Raw genomic sequence first — 20,233 nt, 5'->3', positions numbered from 1 at the left:
GTAGATTTTGGTTACAGAATGTGATTGGGGTTTAGGAGGACCATATCTGCTTCTGATTTACTGAAGCTCGGACTCTACATCCACGCAGGTGTCCGTAGTCAGCGAGAAGCTGTGTGGTTGCAGTCTGAGATTCCAGCGCATGATTCTGTTGAAGTTTTGATGGAAACCTTGGGAAGTGCATCCCTGGGCCTAAGCTTGCTCTTTGTGGAGTAGCTCAAGCTCAGAAAGGTTAAAAACGACAGGTTATTTAAAAGTCACGCCAACCATTTTGAATCTCATGTTTATAAAAGTTATAAAAGAGGGCCATTTAAAAGACATGCTAACAGCTTTAGGTCTTTCGAATCTTTGGTCTGGTAGTCACCAGAACAGGACCACGAAGTTTATAGAGGCCAGGATGTTGGACAAGTTTTAGCTGAGACTTGAAGTAGACGGGTGAGAAAGGGCAGAGTGGGACTGAACATTTGATATATTAAAAAAAAAAATGTGCTTCAAAGAGCCGTGGTGAGAATGTGTAAAATGCATTTGAATAATTTCTAAAATAAAAATAAGGAAAATATTTTATCCAGGATTATTTTATTTTAGACAATATTGATTCTGTAATTTAAAAAATTAAAAAACAAAATTTTTATTGGGCAGCCCCTGAACCAGAATGGGTTCAGAGAAGCTCCTTGGTTTTGTAATTTTGCTTGAAAGTGTGTGTGTGTTTAAATTCTCTGAAATATTTTCAGTTTCTGCGATGGCTCACATATAGCCGGGCCACTGAATTTACTTGGCATTCCAAAAACATACCAGTAATATTTGTGGGATTGCTGGTTTCACCATGTCTCTCATAAACTTAATGCTGTTAAAGTTGTCATATTCTCTCTCTTCCCCCTGCAGACAGAGTCTTGCTTTGTCGCCCAGGCTGGAATGCAGTGGCGCCATTTCGGCTCGCTGCAACCTCCGCCTCCTGGGCTCAAGCAATTCTCCTGTCTCAGCCTCCCAAGTAGCTGGAACTACAGGCATGTGCCACCATGCCTGGCTAATTTTTGCATTTATGGTAAAGATGGGGTTTCACCATGTTGATCAGGCTAGTCTAGAACTCCTGACCTCAGGTGATGCACCCACCTCGGCCTTCCAAAGTGCTGGGATTACAGGCGTGAGCCACCATGCCTGGCTTTTCATATTCTGTCTTACTGATTCTCCAAATGCTTCATGTTTTATAATCTCTCTCCCTCTACACACAAGCTGATGAGCCCCTTTGGGAAGGGTGGTGCCTTCTCTTACACTTATGTCCCTCATGGTACCTAGCACAGTGCTTGGTATGTGGGAGAGTCTCCAAACATTCATGTCGAATTGTTGAGTGGAACTTTTACATTTCACTTCTTTTCCCCAAGTTTCTGCCAGTACTTTGAACATTTTCTTCCTGGGCCAACACTGCCTCCCATACTGACATTGAGTTATTGGCTATTGTGGACTCCTTTCCCAGAGGGTGTTCCAAAGTGTCCTGAGGTTGATGGTCATGCCGTGGTGTTTCTGGGAACAGTGGGTAGGGGAGGGAGTAAAGGGGATGGGCAGGTGCCTGTCCAAGGTTCCCTTAGCTTCCCCTCCCTCAGCCTGCCTTTTCCCTCTCACCTCTTCCTCTCTCCAAACTTTGTCCCTGACTCTGGTGCTCAGGACCTGCACCCACTCCACACCTTTCCCTGAAGGAGCTGGGGTCTTTCTCCATGTATTCTCTCGTGGGTTCGGTCCTTCAGGGATCCAGCAAGTGGTTATAGAGCACCGTGTCTTTGCACAAGCCATTTTCTGTTCCCTGGAGTTCCTTTCTTTCTTTTCCTTTCTTTTCCTTTTTTTTTCTTGAGACAGAGTCTTGCTCTGTTGCCCAGGATGGAGTGCAGTGGCGTGATCTTGACTCACTGCAACCTTCGCCTCCCATTTTCAAGTGATTCTCCTACCTCAGCCTCCCAAGTAGCTGGAATTAGAGGCAACTGCTACCACACCCAGCTAATTTTTGTATTTTTTTTAGTGGAGAATGGGTTTCACCATGTTGGCCAGGCTGGTCTCAAACTCCTGACCTCAGGTGATCTGCCTGCCTTGGCCTCTCACAGTGTTGCGATTGCAAGCGTGAGCCACTGCATATGGCCCTCTCTTTCCTTTCTTCATCTAATGGAATCCCACTCATCCTCCAAGACCCACTTGTTGGGTTGTCTTCCTTATTGGGTTGTTCCTAAATTTCCTGCAAAGAAGTTGAATGTCCAATGAATGTGTGTTTTTTTTTTTGTTTTTTTTTTTAAATTTGTGCAGTGCAAAAGGATGAAGCCCATGGGCCTAATCCGTGGTGTCCAGATTGCACATTAATGATGGGCCATCTTAAAATAAAAAAAATTCTGGTACTTACTGTCTCTATCCGAAGTGTTTGCCTTGGACAGTGACTTCCCTTCCTTTCCCTTTCCCCCCCTTTTTTTTGGACGATGTCTTGCTCTGTTGCTCAGGCCGGAGTGCAGTGGCACAATCTTGGCTCACTACAACTTCCGCCTCCTATGTTTAAGAGATTCTCCTGCCTCAGCCTCCCAAGCGCTGGAATTACAGGTGCCTGCCACTATGCCCGGCTAATTTTTGTATTTTTAGTAGAGACGGGGTTTTACCATGTTGGCCAGGCTGGTCTCAGACTCCTGACCTCATGTGATCCACCGGCCTTGGCCTCCCAAAGTGCTGGGATTACAGGCGTGAGCCAGTGCACCTGGCCCTGAGTTTTCTTTCTTTCTTTTTGAGTCAGAGTCTCACTTTGTTGCCCAGGCTGGAGTGCAGTGGCGCAACCTCCACTCACTGTAACCTCCGCCTCCCAGGTTCAAGTGATTCTCATGCCTCAGCCTCCCGAATAGCTGGGATTACAGGCGTGAGCCACCATGACCGGCTAATTTTTGTATTTTTGGTAGAGATGGGTATCACCATGTTGGCCAGGCTGGTCTCAAACTCCTGTCCTCAAGTGATCTGCCTGCCTTGGCCTTCCAAAATGTTGAGATTACTGGCGTGAGCCACCACACCCGGCCAACAATGACTTTTCAAATGTTTTGAGACTTTTCAGAGCTTGGCTGTCCTTGGATTTTATTAGAATGGATGTCCTATTCTGACAAAACTACCTCTTGTGGTCTTATAAGTCAGGTTTTAAAACATTTTTTAAAAAAATCATGACTCAAGAAGATATCATTTTACTTCCCAACCCAGTATATTGACAAACACACAAGCACCCACAAGAATTTACTTTCATGAAACAAATTTTACTCCTACTGGGATTCACTCGTCTATTTTCTGTTCTGCTTATTCTCTCTTCTGCTCTATTTTGTTCTCTTCTATTCATTTAAAAATACTGGTATCAATTCATTGCATGGATTTCATGGCCCAACAATGGGCCATGACCCATGGCTTGATCAGCCTTCTGTAAGCCATGCTGCAGATGTTGGGATGTTTTCTAAAACAGGTGTGAGTGCCGAGATCCTCCTTGTGATAAATGGACTTACTAAGGTGATGAACTGGACAAAAAGCTGAGCTATTGTCTCTGTGGAATTTATGACTTTCCCCCTTGTTGAATACCAGCCATGCTTGTCAGCTGAGATCCTGCTTGGAGGGCATTCCTTGCTGCAGATGGGTCTATCTATTCATCTGTTAATATGCATTTGGAAGGAGTCCTGCTGAATTCAAAGACGACCAGTGAGGCCCAACAATGGAAGCTTAGCTTCTGAGGCCCTTCACAGCAGCTTGCTTTCTGCTCACTTTATTTATAAGGATTACTCTTCCTAAGCATTATTCCTATGGAGACCAGATGTTCCTTTTGCCTGCCTCTTTATATACATTGGGTTCAAGTTTTCTTGTGATTAGAAGTGAGCTCCTTCAGGTCTTGGTATGCAATTCATGCATTCTGAGTGTAGTTCATTGACTCAGGATGAGAGAAACAGATTCTGGCAGGATTTACACAGTTTATTAGTCAGTTTGGATCCCTGGCAGTGTTGAATGCTTTTGTTTTAGATTTTTAGGCACATTTGTCCTGTGCTTTAATATTTTTAGTGATAGAGACAATAATAAAACTTTAGAGCAGGATTTCTCAGCATAGGAACTATTGGCATATTAGGCCAGATAATTAATTATTTGTTGTGGCGAACTGTCCTGTATGTTGTATGAAGTTCAGTAGCATCCCCCAGCCTTAACCCACTAGGTGACAGTAGCAGACCCCAGTTGTGACAACCAAAAATATTCCTAAAGATGCCAAATGTCCCTTGGGGGGACAAAATCACCGTAGTTGAGAATGACTACTTTAAGGTTGTACCAGTTCAATGTGCATTCGGGTTATTTTCTTACATTTTCTACCATGAGTATCTACTAATGAGAGTGTGTGGTTTGTGTCACTGGTTTTCTTTATATTTGATAGACTGCTTGCAAATTAGGTAGTTTTATATGCCGTAATAATTTGGGGGAATTGATCAAAATCAAATGCTAAAACCTAGAAGATTCTAAATTTATATCTATATCTATATGTAATATTTAATTTAATAATAGGTAATGAAAAACCTGAAATGACAGTTTTAATAAGATCCAATGTCATAATATACAAAATCAGACTTTAAAATTTAATAATACTTTGTGTTGCATTATTGAATGATGAATAGGTAATGACAGACCTGAAACAGCAGTTATAATAAGATCTGATATCATAACATACAAAATTAGACTTATAACTACAAATTAATAATAGTACTCTGTTGCATTTCACAGTATTTTAGATGGTTTCACATATATTTCCACACTTGATTCTCAGTGTGTGAGGTAGTAGGGCAGATATTTTTATCCTCAAGTTGCAAATGAGGAAAATGAAATTCAGAAAGCGTGAGCAGTTTGCCCAAAGTCTCACATGCTGTTTGAGAGACAGAAGCAGGGCTTAACCTGAGTTCACTGACACAAACCAGAGTAGAATTTGGAGACTCCTCTCCTTAGTGGTTAAAGCTGTTCCCTACCCTCCCCAAATAAAGAAAACCAAGTAGATATTGTTATGGTTAGTGATAGCTAGCCCTTTTGTTATCTGGCTCTTGTCACTATCTGAAGTATTTGCCTGGGACTAGGATGAGGGTCCTAGTTTAGTATAAAAATCTCTCTGGAGCAACATGAAGCCTGTTGGTATCTCCTGATAGAAGCACTTGTGCTTCCTCTCACGGTCTCAGCCAGCTGTAGATCTGCTTTTTTGCAGTGGCTCCGTTCTGTTTGCTGTCCCGCATCCGGGCCCCCGCCCTCCTCGCAGGCCTCTGCTCAGCACCATCTGCCCACCCGGAGGGTTTCCTCCTATTCCCCTTCAGTTGCTCCATCTGGGCAGCCAGCTCAGGGCCTCAGTCCAAAGACAAAGCAGAGGCGGATGATTCTAGTTTTCTTTGCTATAAATGCCACACTACATGGAACTAGAGAATTTGGGAATCTGACTCATCCAATCAAGCCCAGGCTAAAGGCAAATGAAGGAAAGGTAAATCTCGAATTTCCTCCTGAAAGCTGTTTTTCCCTGGGACTCAGTAGATGACAGTGGCTGTTGGGATTGTGATGGCATACTTAGGACATTCCTCCACATTGCTGCACACTTCTGGTGTGGTTATTGATCGCACTTTTAAAAAAGAAAAACTTCCACTCTTTGTAATTTTAGCTTAAAAAGCTACAGAGCATACTCATGTGAATGGCGATTGGGAGGGAATGGAGAATGGAAGGTAGGATTTTGGGGGATTGGAGGGAATGGAGAATGGAAGGTGGGATTTTGGGGGACTGGGAGGGAATGGAGAATGGAAGGTGGTAGGATTTTGGGGATTGGGAAGGAATGCAGAATGAAAGGTAGGATTTTTTTTTTTCTAGGTCCATGTCACTGTGATTCAGTTTTTTAAAATTCCAATATTTATTATAATTGTCCTGTAAAAAAATAAAATATAATTATAAAAAAATTTGTACACAGCATAAAATGTCACAGCATAAAATGTTTGCTAAGTATACGCACTCTTGGTGCCACATTATTCCGGAGTAACTTCACTTAAATTACGTCTCTTCCAGCCCTGGGCCTCGCCACATATGGTTATAGCTCATACCCATTCCTGCAGGTTAGAATACCTTCACAAGGGTTACTGCGGGTGACTATACCTGTACGTACTTTTGCTATTTGTAAACATCAGGCCCTTTTAAAATACTTTTTTAAAAAAAGAGTTTACATGAAATCTGTTTTTTTTTTTTTTTAATTTTTTCAGCCCCCTTTCTATTAACTAAAATAGTTTTTAAACTGGAATATCATAAAATTCCTTTAATAAAGGAGTCGGAGGCCAGAGGTTACTGAACATTTGCCTAAATATTCCCTTGCTTCCAGACAAAAATCATAGCTGAAGCATGACAGATAAATATCTGTTCAACTTGTCAAACTCCTCAGGGACAATAATTACTTAGCTTCCCTCAGGGATTATCCTTCCTGTCAATAAATTTCTCATAAATATTGGATAAATTCTTCCTCCTACAGTTTAAGGCTGTTTTTTTGTTTTTTGTCTTTTCCCTGCCAGGACTGACCCAACATTGCACATGTTGTCAGCATTGTGCACATGTGAAAATGCATGTTGTGCTATACTTCTGTCACTCCCTGTTTGCTTTTCTTTATCTTAATTATGGAAGTGTATCCTTGTGAGTTGATACACCAGTCTTTCTGTCATACCCAGTAAGGAGGATTCTCGCCCTTGGTCTGGGGTCTGCATCAACTGTGTAGCACATGAATTGCTGTCACAGGTGTCTGCTGAGTGCTTACATGAGCCTCCAGGTGCTAGGCCTTGAGTGCACAGCGTTCAGTAGAGGATGGGGTCTCCTGTGTTTTTAGAAATATCCCACAAAATAAAACAATTAAGCTATTTAATTGCAAAAGTAGTGAGATGAGCTTAGGTTCTAACCTGCGGCTGGGCGGAAACTTCCACCTGGGAGCGATTCTGCGACTTTGAATTCTGACCTCTTTGTGTGTCCATGAGCAGCTGACACAGTCGGCCACTCAATCGCAGTTTTGTCCGCTGGTTTTGGCGAGCTTGGGTCCTGTGCTGTGTGTGCTGCAGCTCAGGAGGGCTGACAAAGAGAGGTGGCTGAGGAGCGAGAGACCGGAGCCTTTCGCCTCCAGTGTCGTCGCTGGACCTTGGTCTTTACGAAAGGAAACAAATGAAGGCTCACTCTGATCCACTCACTGTGACAGTCTGAGTGGCAGCAGCCAGGAGCTTCTCTGGCCATTTGTAGTTCCCTCAGTTAAAAAAATAAAAGGGTAGCTGAGGTAGAGCAGTGGCTCAGGTTTTGAACTTTATTTGTTTATTATTATCATCATCATTTTTGAGAGAGAGTCGACAGTCTTGCTGTGTCTGTTGCCCAGGCTTGAGTCCAGTGGCTTGATCTCAGCTCACTGCAACCTCTGCCTCCCGATTCAAGCAATTCTCCCACCTCAGCCTCCCCAGTAGCTGGGATTACAGGTGTATGCCACCACACTCGGCTAATTTTTTTGTAGTTTTAGTAGAGATGGAGTTTCACCATTTTGGCCAGGCTGGTCTCAAACTCCTGGGTTCAAGTGATCCATCTGTCTCGGCTTCCCAAAGTGCTGGGATTACAGGCTTGAGCCACTATGCCCAGCCAGGTTTTGAACTTTTTTTTTTTTTTTTTGGAACTTTTTTTTTTCTTTTGAGACGGAGTTTCGCTCTTGTTGCCCAGGCTGGAGTGCAATGGTGCGATCTTGGCTCACCGCAACTTCTGCCTCTGGCGTTTAAGCGATTCTCCTGCCTCAGCCTCCTGAGTAGCAGGGATTACAGGCGTGCACCACCATGCCTGGCTAATTTTGTATTTTTAGTAGAGATGGGGTTTCTCCATGTTGGTCAGGCTGGTGTCGAACTCCCAACCTCAGGTGATCTGCCCTGCCTCGGCCTCCCAAAGTGCTGGGATTACAGGCATGAGCCACCACACCCAGCCAGTTTTGGACTTTTAAAAGGTGGGCTTCTTGTGGTCCAGCTCCATGTGTGAGATGGGGCCAGGTTCTAGTGGCAAGTCTAGCGGTTGCTATCCCCTTTTTAGATGTGTGGCACAGCTGCCTACTGAAAGGTAGGGGGTTGGCGGCATAGCAGGCACCTTCTCAGTCCTCATTAATTAGAGGCTGAGCTATTGGATTTCCTGCTGATGGCCAAGTGGAAAATGTATTTGACTTTTTTTTTTATTTTTTTATTTTAAAATGTATCTGTGTGGATAGACTCAGGCAGGAGATTTGTCTTTGGCTTCGTTAGAGGAACCTAGCTCCAGTGTCTTGCTTCTCCTCCCACTAACTGTAAAAGTCACCACTGAGGCTGGGTGTGGTGCCTCACGCCTGTAATCCCAGCACTTTGGGAGGCCGAGGCGGGTGGATCACCTGAGGTCAGGAGTTTGAGACCAGCCTGGTTAACATGGTGTAAACCCCGTCTCTACTAAAAATATAAAAATTAGCCGGGTGTGTGGCGGGCACCTGTAATGCCAGCTACTTGGGAGGCTGAGGCAGGGGAATCACTTGAACCTGGGAGGCAGAGGTTGCAGTGAGTCGAGATTGCACTGCTGTACTCCAGCCTGGGTAATAGAGTGAGACTCTGTCTCAAAAAACAAAACAAAATAAAACAAAAGTTGCCATTGAACCCTCCTAAGAAGATATACAATAACCAATAAGTACATGAAAAAGATGGTTCAGTATCACTTATCATTAGAGAAACGAAAATGAAACCCATAATGAGATATGTCCATTAGGATGACTGCTGTCAAAAAACAGAAAATAGCAAGCATGGGTGAGGATGTGGAGGAATTGGAACTCTGCCGCACTGTTGGTGAGCATGTCAAATGGTGCAGCTGTTGTGGAAAACAGTATGGCGGTTCCTTAAAGAATTAAAAATAGGGCTGGGCGCGGTGGCTCATGCCTGTAATCCCAGCACTTTGGGAGGCCGAGGTGGGGGGATCACTTGAGGCTGGAAGTTCGAGACCAGCCTGGCCAACACGGTGAAGCCCTGTCTCTACTAAAAATACAAAAATTACCTGGCGTAATGGTGCACGCCTGTAATCACAGCTACCTGAGAGGCTGAGGCAACAGAATCACTTGAACCCAGGAGGCAGAGGTTGCAGTGAGCCGAGATTGTGCCACTGCACTCTAGCCTGGACAACAGAGAAGACTTTGTCTCCAAAAAAAAAAAAAAAAGAAGAAGACTTAAAAATAGAATAACCTAATGCTATTGCATTTCCACACTTCTGGGTGTATATCGCGAAAAATTGAAAGCAGGGTCTGGAAGGGATAAACGCCCATGTTCACAGCAGCATTATTCATAATAGCCAAGAGGTGGAAGCAACTCAAGTGTCTCTCCATAGGATGGATGAATAAACAAAATGCGGCATATATATATAATAGAATGCTATTCAGCCTTAACAAGGAAGAAAAGTATGACACCTGCTACCACGGGGATGAAACTTGAGGGCATTATACTAAGTGAAATAAACCAGTTGCAAAAAGACAAATACTTTCACTTATATGTGGTATCTAGAGTCCTCAAATTCATAGAGACAGAAAGTAGAGTGACAGTTGCCAGGGGCTGTGGGACTGGGGAGTTGCTGTTTAATGGGTACAGAGTTTCTGTTCTGCAAGATGGAAAGAGTTCTGAAGATGGATGTTGGTGATGGTTGTACAACAGTGTACTTACTGCTGCCCTGTACATTTAAAAATGGGTAAGATGGGCTGGGAACGGTGGCTTATGCCTGTAATCCCAGTACTTTGGGAGACTGAGGTGGGCAGATCACCTGAGGTCGGGAGTTCGAGACCAGTCTGACTGACATGGAGAAACCCCGTCTCTACTAAAAGTACAAAATTAGCTGGGCGTGGTGGCTCATGCTTGTAATCCCAGCTATTCGGGAGGCTGAGGCAGGAGAATCGCTTGAACCCAGGAGGCAGAGGTTGCGGTGAGCTGAGATCGCGCCACTGCACTCCAGCCTGGGCAACAAGAGCAAAACTCTGTCTCAAAAAATAATAATAATAAAAACAAATAAATAAATAAAATAAAATAAAAGGATAAGATGAAAAATGTTATGTTATCCATGTTTGACCACAATTACCAATAAACATTTCTTTTTTTTAAAGGAACAAAAACTCACTATTAAGCCCTCACCCCTCTACTTCCCGTGTCTGTGGCTTCGTATCCAGCAGTGAGCACGGCCAGAGGGAGCCTCCCCGTCTCAGCCAGTCCTCCTCCCTTTCAGAAGCCCTGCCTTATCCCTCGGGGGGACCTCTTGCCCCTACTAACATGTGCTTAAGAAAGCTTTTAATCTCATTTATGGGGTCAGTGTCTACAAGCTAAATTATTTTAGCCAAGGACTATTCACTGTGATGTTACATTTTGGGCTGTATTTTTACTGCTTGGTCAAATAGAGAACAAGGGCCACCTCTCGTCACACCAGCCTGACGCTCCTGCAGCCCTGTGAGACTGAGAGTTGTTTTCCTGGTCGTGGTGACAGATGAGCCACGCATGACTCACTGGAGCGGTCTCCCCTGAAACAAAGGCTTGCATTTGACTGCAGACTGGGTGTTGAGTTGGTGGCCTTTGCAAGACTGGATGGGCAGTTCTGGCTTCAAATGACCCTGATGAATCACACGGTTCACAGACATTTCATTTATTACCTTGACAGTGACCCTGGACACCAGTTGTTTCTTCTTATAATTTGTGTTAAACCTTCCTTTTGACTTTGTGGGAGCTTGGAGTAAAACGGTTCACAGAGTTTTCTTGCATTTCTGTTTTTCAGGCTCACTTCATGGACTCACTTTGCGTGCTTGTTAAATGTACTGCGTTGCTCCCAAGACCATGTAAAGCCTACTGACCACTAATTTCCCTCAGAGCAGAAACTAGACTTCAGGTAAACCCAACCCATGTGCCCTTGGGGTCATGTCAAGTTGCATGACTGTGAATAAGGTAATAAGTAAAGATTTAATTATTTGGGCTAGTGATTTTGATTTTAAAATATTTGATAATTACCACCAAAGAAAAGTCAATCCATTTAACTTCTGTTTTGTGGCACACATTCTTAGATATAAAAGAATTAAAAATAAAAAGCCTACTAAATATATCTGGAGTCTTCACCAGAAGAGCATCACCTCCAACTGACTTAAAATAGTGATATACTGGTTTGAGTCAGAAACTAGCTGGGCATGGTGGCGTGTGCCTGTAGTTCCAGCTACTTGGGAGGCTGAGGCAGGAGAATCCCTTGAGCCCAGGGGTTTGAAACCAGCCTGGGCAACACAGCAAGATCCCACCTCAAAAAAATTATTTCAGAATCAAAAGAGATGGTTTCTTCTTTCCTCCCTCCCTCCCTCCTTCCCTCTCCCCCTTTTCACTTTGAGTTTGGCTTAACTAATAGACTCCTTGAGCAAACTGGGGTTTTTACAAGGAAGTAAGAGTCTAATATTAAGTTTTTCTGATGCCCTTATTCTAAGTCAGCTTCATACTTACTTCTCTCATCGTATTCTAAAGTGAAGACACCTGAAGTCTTTAGAAAAGCTCTAGAGATTAGTTTTATTAAAATGTTTTTCTTTCCCAAATGAGAGCTCTTATTTTTTCCCCCATTTTTCATCTCAGCCTCATTTTTGAGGACTTGTAGGCCTTTTTCTTTTGTGGTATTCCTAGAGCCCCAACAGAGCCTGGCACTTGGTGTCATGTTATAAAAATGTGGTAGTTTTTGAGCAAAAATCTCTCAAAATGCTATGGAGAGATGTTAGCTCTACCAGTAGTTTATGTGCAATGAAAATGTATCTCTCTGATCACTGAAACCTATGTATTTAGACTGACAGAATAAAGATACTTTCCCTGATTTTTCTCTTCAAGAATCATTAATTTGGTCTGGTGTGGTGGCTCACACCTGTGATGCAAGCACTTTGGGAGGCCGAGGCAAGAGAATCTCTTGAGCCCAGGAGTTCAAGACCAGCCTAGGGCAACAGAGTGAGACCCGGTATCTTTAAAAAAAAAAAAAAAAGTCCAAGTTTGAGCGTGGTAGCACGTGCCTATAGCCCCAGGTAGTTGGGAAGCTAAGGCAGGAGGATCACTTGAGCCTAGGAAGTCGAGGCTGCTGTGAGCTGTGACTGCAGCACTGCACTCCAGCCTGGATGATAACAGTGAGACCCTGTCTTAAAAAAAAAAAAAAAACCATTAGTTCAAAGTCTCCCAACACCAAGCCTGAAGCCGATCTTTCTCATAAGCTGATTTTTATGCCTGTTCAACTTCTAAATTAATATTGTATAATGTATAATGTCTTTAAAATAACCAGCAGACAGGTGTGCAGTGTTGTCTGTCTAGCTAATGAGCAGCCTCGCAAAATAAGGAGAGCCTGTTCTACTGACTGACTCTTGTCCCTACTCCTTTGAGTCCTTCCACGCACTAAAGTTGCTGTGTAATATGCAGCGCATTCTTTTTAAAAGTTCTGTCATAATGGAGTGTAATTTAGGCCATGGTCTTACTGATGCAGCTGTTCTTAATTTAGGTTAAAATGGGCAACTCCGAGAGTCAGTACACCCTTCAAGGATCTAAAAATCATAGCAATACTGTCACTGGTGCTAAGCAAATTCCTTGCTCCCTGAAAATACGTGGGATTCATGCAAAAGAGGAAAAGTCGTTGCATGGATGGGGTCACGGAAGTAGCGGAGCAGGTTACAAGTCCAGGTCCCTGGCCCGAAGCTGCCTTTCTCACTTTAAGAGTAACCAGCCTTACGCATCGAGACTCGGTAGCTCCACGTGCAAGGTCTCCAGAGGCATTGCCTACTCCACGCACAGGACAAATGCCCCAGGGAAGGATTTCCAGGGCATCAGTGCTGCTTTCTCAACTGAGAATGGCTTCCACTCTGTTGGCCATGAGCCGGCAGATAACCACATCACCTCCAGAGACTGCAACGGACACCTTCTCAACTGCTACGGGAGGAATGAGAGCATTGCCTCCACCCCGCCAGGCGAAGACCGCAAGAGCCCCAGAGTGCTCATCAAAACACTGGGGAAGCTGGATGGGTGTTTAAGGGTCGAGTTCCACAATGGTGGCAACCCCAGCAAAGTGCCTGCAGAGGACTCCAGTGAGCCGGTGCAGCTGCTGAGGTACTCACCTACCTTAGCATCAGAAACCTCCCCAGTGCCTGAAGCCAGGAGGGGGTCCAGCGCCGATTCCCTGCCCAGCCATCGCCCCTCTCCCACGGACTCTCACCTGCGGTCCAGCAAAGGCAGCTCCCTGAGTTCTGAGTCATCCTGGTACGACTCCCCTTGGGGCAACGCTGGAGAGCTGAGCGAGGCTGAGGGCTCCTTCCTGGCCCCCGGCATGCCTGACCCCAGCCTCCATGCCAGCTTCCCACCTGGTGATGCCAAAAAGCCTTTCAACCAAAGCTCTTCCCTCTCCTCCCTTCGGGAACTGTACAAAGATGCCAACTTGGGGAGCCTGTCCCCCTCAGGTATCCGTCTTTCTGATGAATACATGGGCACGCACGCCAGCCTGAGCAACCGCGTCTCTTTTGCCTCTGACATTGATGTGCCCTCTAGGGTGGCACACAGGGACCCCGTCCAGTACAGTTCCTTCACTCTCCCCTGTCGGAAGCCCAAAGCCTTAGTTGAGGATACTGCAAAGAAGGACTCCCTCAAAGCCAGGATGCGACGGATCAGTGACTGGACGGGAAGCCTCTCAAGGAAGAAAAGGAAACTCCAGGTGAGTGTACCTTAGAGCAAAGGGAAGGGTCCCCACAGTTTCCCCATCTGGAGAAGGGGAAGGTTAGTAGAAGCCACCATAGAGTGTTGTTGGGGTGCTTAAATGATCTGGCAAAAGTGAAGAGTTCAGTGGAAAGCCTGACTTATCTCATTTTCAGGTGTGGGTTTGTTTTTTCTTTTGCTTCAGATATTTTCACTTTTACTTACAACTTTAATCTTCCTGTGTCTTAGTCAGCTTGGGCTGCAAACGAAATACCACAGACTGGGTGGTTTAATCAACAGACATCTATTTCTCATAATTCTGGAAGTCAGAGGTCAGAGTACCAGTGTGGTCCAGTTCTGGGGAGGGCTCTCTTCCTGGCTGCAGACGGCCGCCTTCTTGCTGTGTCCTCATGCAGCAGAGAGAGCGGGAGGTCTAGGCTCCTGTCTTCTTCTTATAAGGACCCTAATCCCATTATGGGAACTCTACCCTCATGACCCCTCTAAACCAATTACCTCTCAAAGGTGTCAGTCAAATACCGTCCACTGGTAGTTAAAGCCTCAACATGGATTTTGGGGAGGGGGAAAACAAATATTCAGTCAATAGCATTCTGGTTCTGTGTATGTCCCCGCATTCTTGCCTGCACTCCACAGGCCTAATCTTAAGACTTGGCCATAGCCGGGCACAGCAGCTCATGCCTATCATCCCAGCACTTGGGGATGCCAAAGCAGGCAGATCACTTGAGGCCAGGAGTTTGAGACCAGCCTGGCCAACATGGCAAAACCCTGTCTCTACCCAAAATACACAAATTAGCCCGGGGTGGTCGTGGGTGCCTGTAATCCCAGCTACTTGGGAGGTTGAGGCAGGAGAACCACTTGAACCTGCGAGGCAGAGGTTGCAGTGAGCCGAGATCACGCCTGGGCAACAGAGACACTGTCTTTAAAAAAAAAGTAAGTAGAGTTGGAGAGAATTCCTGAAATAATTGGTTATCTGAGAATTTTACTAGACCTCATTCTTACAATCCAAACAAAACAGACGAGATTGTCATTATTTTTGGTTGAGTAGGCATGTTAAATTTGATATTACTTTGATGAAATTAAAATTTCTTTGCTTAAGTTGGTACATCAAAAAAAAAAGTTGATAATATATCTGCAGTGTAATCTTTTTTTTTTTTTTTTGAGACAGAATATCGCTCTGTTGCCCAGGCTGGAGTGCAGTGGTGCGATCTTGGCTCACTGCAACCTCTGCTTCCTGTGTTCAAGCAATTCTGCTGCCTCAGGCTCCCAAGTAGCTGGCATTACAGGCGTGCACCACCATGCCTGGCTAATTTTTGTATTTTTAGTAGATACGGGGTTTCACCATGTTGGCCAGGCTGGTCTGAAACTCTTGACCTCAGGTGATCCACCTGCCTTGGCCTCCCAGCGTGCTGGGATTACAAGCATGAGTCACCACGTCCGGCCTATATGTGTTAACTTAACCTCCTCATGGAGATAGCTAACGGCATCCTGAAAATATCTTGTACCTAAGTGCGTGTAATAGAAAAATATATATACTGGCCGGGCGCGGTGGCTCAAGCCTGTAATCCCAGCACTTTGGGAGGCCGAGACGGGCGGATCACGAGGTCTGGAGATCGAGACCATCCTGGCTAACACGGTGAAACCCCGTCTCTACTAAAAATACAAAAAACTAGCCGGGCGAGGTGGCGGGCGCCTGTAGTCCCAGCTACTCCGGAGGCTGAGGCAGGAGAATGGTGTAAACCCGGGAGGCGGAGCTTGCAGTGAGCTGAGATCCGGCCACTGCACTCCAGCCTGGGCGACAGAGCCAGACTCCATCTCAAAAAAAGAAAAAAAAAAAAAAAAGAAAAATATATATACTGATAAGACTGATAAAATATCATGTATATACTTCGGTATCATGGAGTGTAGAGTTTGACTGGGGGAGCAAAGTGGCTTATCCACCAGGAAGAAAAATGATAGTTTACCTTTTTAGGTAACTAGAGGCGATTGCTAGATTTTCAGTTTGTTGTTGTTTTGTTACATGTTTTTATTTTTTATTTTTTATTTGTAGAGGGGAGAAGCTTCTTTTTAAATTACTCTGTATAAGTCCTGGAGTGGAAGGGAATTTGTGTGGGCAATTAGTCTCTAGCAAAATTGCATCCTAGATAGACAGAAAATTATAAAATTATATTAATTATATGGAGATTTGGGGTGGAAAATAATATAACTTTTTTGAGTAGATTGCTTCAGATTTAAAAGTTTGACATTCATTACTTCCTTCTGATGCATAGTGCGTCTGCCTCCACTACCCCCTCCTGTGCTGGGCTTGGGTTCTCCCTCCTCCTCCTTCACACAAAGATGAAGAACAGACGATCAGCATCCTGTTTTCAGGACCTCTTCATGTCCCTGAAAACATCGTAGTAATTTGTATAGTGATTTTACTCCTGGATCATCACTTTTTCATACTAAACCACGAAATAGTAGAGATTTCCTTGACTCTTTTCTCTCAGCTCTCATTTCCTAAACAACTGATCCCAGCTGAGCATCATGGGAGACGCAGCTTCTGCTTACTTGAGGGCTGCGCAGGTGGACAACATCCACGCCTTTTTCATTCAAGTGTTATGGTGCCGACCTGTGTTCAGCTGTCATCCACTGTGTCCCCTAATTGGTGGTGGCATCGAGCCAATGATCTGCATCTCTTATGTGCACTCAGTGTGTTGCTCATCTGTGTATGTGGCCTGGCTACACATGGCTCTGCGAAGCCTCCTGCAGTGTCAGTTCCCACTTGGTTCAGAAGTAGACCAGTTGCTGCTGTGTAGGAATCATTCTATCATGGGCAGAGTGACCCTCCTTGCCTCTCCTGCCCATGGGAACTGGGTCTCCTTCAATTCTGCATCGTCCAAAAACTTAACTCTGAACTGTGTGCCTGTAGAGTTAAAAACAAACTGGTTAGGGCTGGGCGCGGTGGCTCACGCCTGTCATCCCAGCACTTTGGGAGGCTGAGGCAGGCGGATCACTGGAAGTCAGGAGTTCGAGACAAACCTGGCCAACTTGGCGAAATCCCATCTCTAATGAAAATTAACTGGGCATGCTGTCATGTGCCTATTAGTCCCGCTACTTGGGAGGCAGAGGCAGGAGAATGGCTTGAACCCGGGAGGTAGAGGTTGCAGTGAGCTGAGATCACACCAGCGCACTCCAGCCTAGGCAACAGAGTGAGACTCCATCTCAACAACAAACAAACAAACAAACAAGCAAACAAACTGGTTAGAATCAAATAATTAGAATTTTATTATTTATTTTATTTTTTGAGACAGAGTCTAGCTCTATTAAAAAAAAAGTACCTTCTTAGCAAATTTTAATCATAGAATTTGTTATTATTAACTGTAGTCACCATAATTTACCTTAGAGCTCCAGAACTCATTCCTCCTGCAAAGCTGAAGCTTTGTACCCTTTAAGAAGCACCTTGCCATTTCCCTCTCTTGCCCCTGGCAACCACCATTGTACTCTCTGCTTTGATGAGTTGGACTATTTGATATTGCACGTATAAGTGGAATCTTGCAGTACATGTCTTTCTGTAGAGTGACATCTCTGAGTTTTTACTCTTTTTTTTTTTTTTGAGATGGAGTCTCACTCTTGTTGCCCAGGCTGGAGTGCAATGGTGCCATGTCGGCTCACTCAAGCGATTCTCCTGCCTCAGCATCTGAGTAGCTGGGATTACAGGCGCGCGTCACCACGCCCGGCTAATTTTGTGTTTTTCGTAGAGACAGGGTTCTCCATGTTGGTCAGGCTGGTCTTGAACTCCCGACCTCAGGTGATCCGCCTGCCTCGGCCTCACAAAGCGCTGGAATAACTGGTGTGAGTCACCACACCTGGCCTAAGTTTTTACTCTTGAGTCTTTACTTATCTCCACTCTGCTGTACTACCCTGGTCATCAAGTTATATTAGCCCTTGTTTCTGATTATTCGATTTGGTGGAAGTGAAGTCATTTGTATGGAAATGGAAATCATATGATTTGTGTATATATATATATAGCAGCCATCTTAGTTTCATCCACGTAACACAGTGATTAAGAATTCTAGCCGAACCTATTTAAAGACATTCTATATTTTTTAAAGGCTCTTTTTTGTTAGCCTGAAAATTAGTCACTGGCTATTAGGATTCTAGATAAAAAGATTTAGAAATTTATTAGAGACTAGGAGAGTTCATACTATGTATAAGAATCAGTTATAAATGCTAAAATGCATTCTCCCCACCCCCACCATTTCTGACAAAGTAAAATCCATGCTTTGCTGTGGTTAGACATGTAAAAGTTGGCACTGTAACTTGAGAAGCAGTGTCAAGAGTGTGTGTAGGTCACACTTAACTTTGGGACTTTTGTGCCTTTCTCTGGCAGAGTTGTGCTTGTTTTGAAGCATTCCGTCATGGCCCTGGCAGGGTATCAGAGGTAATTCCAATGTTTTTGGGTTATGAGTCAGAGGGACATATTTATCACTGAGATAATGTTCATACTAGCTAGATGAGAAGTGTTTCTTCGCCTTTCCTGCCTCAGCCTCCCAAGTAGCTGGGACTCCAGGCGCCCGCCACCACACCTGGCTAATTTTTTGTATTTTCAGTAGAGATGGGGTTTTACCATGTTAGCCAGGATAGTCTCGATCTCCTGACCTCATGATCCACTTACCTCAGCTTCCCAAGTAATCCCTTGCTGGGATTATAGGCATGAGCCACCGAGCCCAGCCAGGAGTTTTTGAAAAGCAACAAAGTGAGAATTAAAAAAAAAAAAAAAAACTCCTAAGTATTTCAAAAGCTTCCTGTCCACGTGACTCACAGTAGCTGGTTTATTTGCTCTGTTATACATAAGCATCAGTGTATAAATATGACTGGAGATGCAGTGTAAATGGTGGCAAATCATATTTCCATTTGTAATATCTGCTTGGGGTGCAGTTGTTCATGGCTCCTGGGTATTTGGAAGTACTCTCCAATTGTGTGATCATTCTCTTACAAGACAGTAAGTAATTGCAACTTGATTTTTGGATGAAATTTCTGAAAAGGAAACCTCTCTACACAATGTAATATTCAAAATAAGACCTTTAGTCAATGGTCCTTGACCCAGTTTTCCATTATTTTTATTTTAATGCATATGAAAATATAATTGAAAGCCCACTAGCAGCTGAGTAGTCTTGAGTGTGCTTGGCGTCTCTGCAGAATTACCTTCATTTAAGCCGTAAATGTTGAATGTCAGTGCCTTTTGAGTCAGAAGTTAAGCTCACTTTATGCTGAAAATTTTAATTAATGCCATTTACCAGTGAATAGCCTGTATGCAAATTATTTTTCTTGAGTGACTAGACTTCTAATCCAGATATTAGAGAAATGTCTTTGTGTTTTCAGCTCTGTGCATGGCCAGCTTGATGTTCAATGCACCCGGTCTTCATAGGGACCAACAGTATTATATAAGTATGAATTGTATTTAGAGCTGCCTGTGTTTGATTTTTGTGTTGGAATAAATACCACAGTTAAGAATCATGTCTTTGATATCTCCAGTACCTAGAATAAAATAGGTACTCAGATGAATGGATGTGAATGAATAAATAAGTATATTTTTTCATGAAAGTAATTATCAAATTAAGTAAGAAATATTAATTATGAAAAAAACTGACTGGGCTCGGTGGCTCATGCCTGTAATCCCAGCACTTTGGGAGACCGAGGTGGGCGGATCACCTGAGGTTGGGAGTTTGAGACCAGCCTGACCAACATGGAGAAACCCCGTCTCTTCTAAAAATACAAAATTAGCCGGGCGAAACTCCATCTCAAAAAAACAAAAAAAAGAAAAAAAAAAAAAAGCTATAGTTACTAGCCAGTACCCTTCATAGATAAGGAATCCTAAGTGTATTATTATTATTATTATTATTATTATCATTATTATTGAGATGGAGTTTTGCTCTTGTTGCCCAGGCTAGAGTGCAATGGCGTGATCTTGGTTCACAGCAACCTCTGCCTCCCAGGTTCAGGTGATTCTCCTGCCTCAACCTCCCAAGTAGATGGGGTTACAGGTGCTCACCGCAATGCCCGGCTAATTTTTGTATTTTTAGTAGAGACAAGGTTTCACCATGCTGGCCAGGCTGGTCTCGAACTCCTGGCCTCAGGTGATCCACCTGCCTCGACCTCCCAAAGTGCTAGAATTACAGGCATGAGCCACCTCACCATCTATTATTTTTACTATATGAACTGTGAAAATAAGATACTAGAGATCTCAAAGTCTAGAAGTCTAGACCTAGGCACTTGGCCAGAAGCTGGGGACTATAGGGAGAGGAAGAGAAGTTTTTGGGTTTTGTGTAACAATACTGAGTCCCTATCTTCCCCACCCTGCCCTGGTACTACTAATTTTCTAATTTACCTTTCAAATGATCCCGGGGAAAAATAAATTGCAAGAATATGAATTCTTTCCTGGAAGATACTGATTCATGGTTAGCAATGAAGAAGGAAATATCATTCTGGTAATCTTCACTAGTGTGTTGTAAACATACTAATTTCTCGAT

General features: G+C 44.0%; 1 protein-coding gene across 2 annotated transcripts in view; it reads left to right on the top strand.

Annotated features, from left to right (window-relative positions):
• The window catches only part of TIAM2 (TIAM Rac1 associated GEF 2), a 171,824-nt gene that overhangs the window by 26,302 nt on the left and 125,289 nt on the right, over window positions 1-20,233 (top strand). For both annotated transcript variants that reach the window (XM_033234971.1, XM_033234976.1), the window contains exons 2-3: window positions 10,798-10,908; window positions 12,526-13,725. In XM_033234971.1, coding sequence (XP_033090862.1) covers window positions 12,532-13,725 — 1,194 coding nt within the window. In that variant the 5' untranslated portion in view covers window positions 10,798-10,908; window positions 12,526-12,531. The remainder of the gene's footprint in view (window positions 1-10,797; window positions 10,909-12,525; window positions 13,726-20,233) is intronic.

Source organism: Trachypithecus francoisi, unplaced genomic scaffold (genome assembly GCF_009764315.1).
Source record: "Trachypithecus francoisi isolate TF-2019V2 unplaced genomic scaffold, Tfra_2.0 Lachesis_group15, whole genome shotgun sequence".
NCBI lineage: Eukaryota > Metazoa > Chordata > Mammalia > Primates > Cercopithecidae > Trachypithecus > Trachypithecus francoisi.
The sequence above is the reverse complement of the archived record's forward strand: the minus strand, read 5'-3'. Positions and strand labels throughout refer to the sequence as shown.